Consider the following 5,154-nt stretch of genomic DNA (forward strand, 5'->3'; position numbering starts at 1 on the left):
CCAAGTAATAATAACATCTATTGTAACTATGAAACTTGTAATCTTGTTTTTATAACAGCAAAAGACTTATATATAAAAATGCTAGCAAGACGGTGGAAGTTATAAAACATTCAGGCGAATAGTTTTAGCAGCAATACACCATTTTAACCAATCGATACTAGAACCACTCTTGATTCTCATTTTTAACCAGTTGAATGCCACCTTTTTGATGTCACTAGCCAAGGTTTTTGAACTTCTATTCTTGTTGTTGAAAGCACTTCCGTTGCTGAACAAGACCCTTAAGAATACTGTTATAAAGATCATCTCTTTAATATTGTATGGTTCTTAAAGTTATCTCTTTATCATTAGATGAATAAAAAAAGCATACATCTACCAAAAGTAACTTTCGTCTGCTTAATGGATTTACTTGTATGCTATAAATAGATGTTTCATAAAATGTCAAGCAAACAAGTTTAAAAAAAAATAGGTCTAAAAAAACAAAACAAAAGAGTAACAAAACAGGGACGAGCTGTGTAATTTACTCCCCACGTTAACAACAATGTGAAAGTCATAAACATTGTTCTAATCAACGAAGTAGATGCCACAAAACAATAACAAAATTATAAAAACTAGAGGGAACTAGCAATTAGAAAAATACTCAAAACATAAATCAAATTTTTGTAATGCGTTGATGTGAAGTCAGAAATCCAGTCATCTGTAATATGTGTGTTAGTGTGTTACGTTCGTTAATCAGCAAAATCAATTAGAATATAAAACCAAGAGGCCATTTGATTTAGAAATTATGAATAATAAAATAATTACATGTTTGATTTCAGCCGACAATACAAAAGAAGAGCGGGAGTACAATAAAAAACGAGAGACATAGTCCATTGGATTAATCAAAAAACAAAGAAAAAAGAAACATTGCTTCAACTTTGCTGCAATTTCCACAAATTTGGTATTTTGTAATTGGAATAAAATATGAGATCTTGTTTGGGACAAATGTGCATAAGCATATTATTAACCCAAATACAGTTTTTTAATTTTAAGCCAATTTTTTTAAAACGTGAGTTGTTGCAATTTATCATTGTAGCGTGAGTTCTCGGATTTAGAACACAACATGAGCTTTTATCTTTTGGATTCCTGTATGGATTAGTTTTGCCAGACGGTGGATTAAATCGTATGTAAAATTGGACTTCTTCCACAACATGGACAATGTGTCGTCGCCCACCTTATACATCATCTAAGAATCCCTTGGTTCGAATCGTTAGTCATATACTCATATATTAATAAAATTTTCTTTAAGTGTGCTAGAATGTTCTTTAAAACTACCGGTTAGGCTTTTAACAATATTAGGTGTTTTTTTTTTTTTAGATTAAAGTTTGATATCAGAAATAATTTAAGATTAGACTCTCAAAGAAAAAAGATATGCTTTAAAACTAATGATTTAAAAGTTTGGATATAACTAATTAGTTTTTTTTTTTTTTTGTTATTTAAAGTAAAATATGAAATTTAAATTTAAATAAATAAATAAAGTTATCCAGAATTTATATAATTAACATTAAACTTAAATGAATGGGTGTTTGGTTAAGCTTATTAAGGGCTTTTTTTGGAGCTTATTCGTTATAAACTCATTTTTTCGACTTGTTTTTTAATTTAAGAACTTATTATGAATTATTCTATGAAAATAAACGGAGCTCATAAAATAAGCTAGAAAAAAAAAATGAGCTTATACAAAATAAATAAGCTTAGCCAAGCACCCGAAAAGAGCACGGCTGAACCCTAACAGAATGGATGTGATCCTCAAATTCCGAAATCTTAATCACAAGACCAAACTTGAAAAAGCTTAGGGTTACCGAAGAGACAAGCAGCGATCTTCCGGCGACATATTCTCCGATCGGTCAAGCGATCGTAAGTACACGTCACTCCCCCCCCCCCCCCCCCCCCCCCTCTCATATAGAACTGTATAATCTTCCCTCTGTGCGAAACAAGAACACTTTGTACAGATATATGTAATATGTTCATCCTTTAGTACATAAATGTGTTAAATATGCAATTTAACTTGTGTAAGCTACGCCCTTATAACTTGATAATAAGCTATTGATTAGCTTGAGTTGTTGTGAAGGAAAAATGGACATAGTCATTACAAAATCGGTTGCACATTGATATCCGGATAATCAAGTCTTAAGATAATTAACTTCCCAATTTTTCATATAATCTTGTGAGCAAGCTGTTCCTATTAAAACCTGGAAGTCGTGTATTATGTTAAGTTTTGAAGAGAGTAGGTTATGTAAAACCTTGAATCCTTGTGGTTGTAAGGATAATAATCCATATGCCTATATGGACTTTTAGAAAGACAATGTCAGCTGCTTGAATAATGAGGATAAACTTCTGTAGCATACAAGATATCTGTAAAACCCTGGAGCAGTATGTATCAATGTGCATACTGCTAGTTTATCATGTGTCTGCTGCATCAACAAGTGCTTCCTATGCTCATCCATCTACAGTATTTTCTTATCACCATAACTCTTCACATTGTCCCTTTTTTTCTTTTTAAATTTCTTTACCCTTACATCTCTCTTGATTGCATATCATTCTTCACAGAACCCTCATGATTCTTCCTGCAGCTTTGGCACAAACCAACTTCACCTACAACAGAATGCATACCAAAATAACATCTATCAAATCAGAGCCTGAGTCCACTTCTGCATCAGAACACCATGTTTTTGTCAGAAGAAAGAGATCAAGAAACCCTGAATTAGTCACAAAAACAGAGTCTCAGGACCAGAAATTCACTAGTATCCTACCCGACATTGAAGAATTCGCATATGGAAAACCAAGTATTAACCTACCTCTAACAAAATCCAAACCCAAAACCCAGGTCAAACCAGTCAACCCACCTTCAAACTGGGAAAAAGTTCTCGAACAAATTCGCAAAATGAGATCGTTAAATGATGCACCGGTAGACTCCATGGGATGTGAAAAAGCGGGTACTTCTCTCCCTCCAAAAGAAAGAAGATTTGCAGTTTTGATATCTTCACTTCTCTCAAGCCAAACAAAAGACCACATCACCCATGGAGCCATACAACGTCTCCAAGACAGCAACCTTCTAAAACCGGAAACAATCGAGAAAGCCGATGAAACAACCCTAAAAAACTTGATTTACCCGGTTGGATTTTACACGAGAAAAGCCATTAACATGAAGAAAATAGCGAAAATATGCTTGTTGAAATATAACGGGGACATTCCAAATACACTCAAGGGGTTGTTGTCGCTTCCGGGTATTGGTCCTAAAATGGGTCATTTGGTTATGAATGTGGGGTGGGATAATGTGCAAGGGATATGTGTGGATACGCATGTGCATAGGATTTGTAATCGGCTTGGTTGGGTTATGGGGACAAAGACACCCGAGGAGACACGAGAGGCGTTGCAGATGTGGCTTCCGAAGGAGGAGTGGGTCCCGATAAATCCTCTTTTGGTGGGATTCGGGCAGACCGTTTGTACTCCTCTTCGGCCTTCTTGTAGTTTGTGTAGCGTTAATGAGCTCTGCCCGTCTGCATTTCGGGCAGCCACCACGCCCAAGAAGAAGATGCCCGGAAAAACAAAGCGTGAGGAATTGTAAGTAAGTATTGGGTCAGTAGACTTTTGATGTTTGTTTATGTAATTATAAGCTTTTGTGATGGGCTCTTTGGTTTTAATCCAAGGCCAAAACAATATGGGTGTTTTTGTGTGGTTGCTTCAGTGTTAGGTAGCAATAGCAGCATGCATTGTAGGTTTTATTGACCAGATCTAAACTCAATGTTTGGCAACCAAGGCTAGCATTTATTGTGATGACCATATAATTTGTAACTTTTTTTTTTTTTAAATGGAATACCCATTAAAAACACATTTGACTCCCATGGGCTTAAACTTTGTGCAAAACATAGCCAACCATAAACCCTTGGTGGACTTATTGTAAACCATTTCATAAGGGTTTTTTTTCCCTTTAAAAAGGATGGATGGGGTAATATTAACAAGATAAACAGTAGTGATAACATTATCACCCCATTTTTATTGTGGAATACTGCTTTGATACAATAAGGATTGAGCAACATTTAAAAGATGTCATGTATATGCGTTGATGAGGAGTATAGACATAGTTGACGAATAATGCCCTTATCCTTAACAAACTTATTCATGCTCTTATTGATATTTTCAGTAACATTATATGTTTCGACAGTTTTGTATATTTTGACTCTCATTAAAATAGTAAAAAATAAAATCCAACATTTTATATTCACTTCTATTTCTAATTAACAAAATAATCCAAACAAGCTTAGTAACGTCATCAATAATGGTTTTTTTATAAACCTAAACGTGTCACTTGTGGGGTCTTATCCTAAATGAAGAGAATTCTTTAAAATGGCCAAGATTGCTTCAACTGGGTGTCCTAATCTATGCGTCAAGTTTCCTTAGACACACAACACTTAGCTATAGAATCTGAATTTACCTTAATACTACCACTATTACTTTGTTCAAGATAATGCAACCGCATACCCTCATTATTTGTCCCCACAATAAGTTTTAATCATGTGGAGATGGAAGCATATCTTCGGGAGAAGTTATCAGTAATCGCGGAGACGTCCGAATGTTTAAAATAGAAACATAAGGAAATGGATGAACTAAAAGACAGGTTAAATCATAACAAGCTTTTGAATGTAGTTTTTGTAGTGATCATTGTAATCTAGCTCTTTTTTTTTTTTTTTTTTTGGGAAATGACGTTTCTATTGTAGTGTATGAGTTCGTGAGTGTTGTAATAAGTTTATTAGGTTTGACATTGCAATATGATCACCAATATTTCTATGTAAGTCGGTTGACAATTTTTAATGATTAATGAATAGTCAGTTGACATATGAGCAAATGGACAAGTTGTTATATGAGGATGTTGTTATGACATGTTTAAAAACCTGGAAAGTTGCATACTATATTGTTATATTAGTTGTTATGACATGTTTAAAACCTGGAAAGTTAGCATACTATATTATTATATTAGGTTTACAAAATTGGAAACTTGCATATCATAAACATTCCAAAGGCAAGAGTTTATCATTGCATTCAAAATGCATTGTTTAAGATTAAATATTGCAAATTTAAGTGTTTATGGCTAAACATAGCCCTAAATAAGAGTAACTGACA

General features: G+C 34.0%; 1 protein-coding gene across 5 annotated transcripts; it reads left to right on the top strand.

Moving 5' to 3' along the window:
• The first annotated feature begins 1,708 nt into the window (after positions 1–1,708).
• Positions 1,709–3,821, top strand: ATNTH1 (DNA glycosylase superfamily protein). 5 transcript variants are annotated; one of them, XM_079016652.1, is made up of 3 exons: positions 1,709–1,890; positions 2,332–2,485; positions 2,584–3,821. In XM_079016652.1, the coding sequence occupies exons 2-3, from the start codon at positions 2,439–2,441 to the stop codon at positions 3,599–3,601; spliced, it is 1,065 nt and encodes a 354-aa protein (XP_078872778.1). In that variant the 5' UTR covers positions 1,709–1,890; positions 2,332–2,438; the 3' UTR covers positions 3,602–3,821. The 5 variants fall into 5 exon arrangements, with proteins under 5 accessions (XP_078872778.1, XP_078872777.1, XP_078872782.1 ...); XM_079016651.1 differs by having other exon boundaries at positions 2,346–2,485; XM_079016656.1 differs by having other exon boundaries at positions 1,710–1,890; positions 2,346–2,485; positions 2,607–3,821.
• Positions 3,822–5,154: the final 1,333 nt, after the last annotated feature.

The sequence above is a fragment of the Lactuca serriola genome, chromosome 8 (assembly GCF_051521515.1).
Source record: "Lactuca serriola cultivar US96UC23 chromosome 8, Lser_US96UC23_V15, whole genome shotgun sequence".
Taxonomy (NCBI): Eukaryota; Viridiplantae; Streptophyta; class Magnoliopsida; order Asterales; family Asteraceae; genus Lactuca; species Lactuca serriola.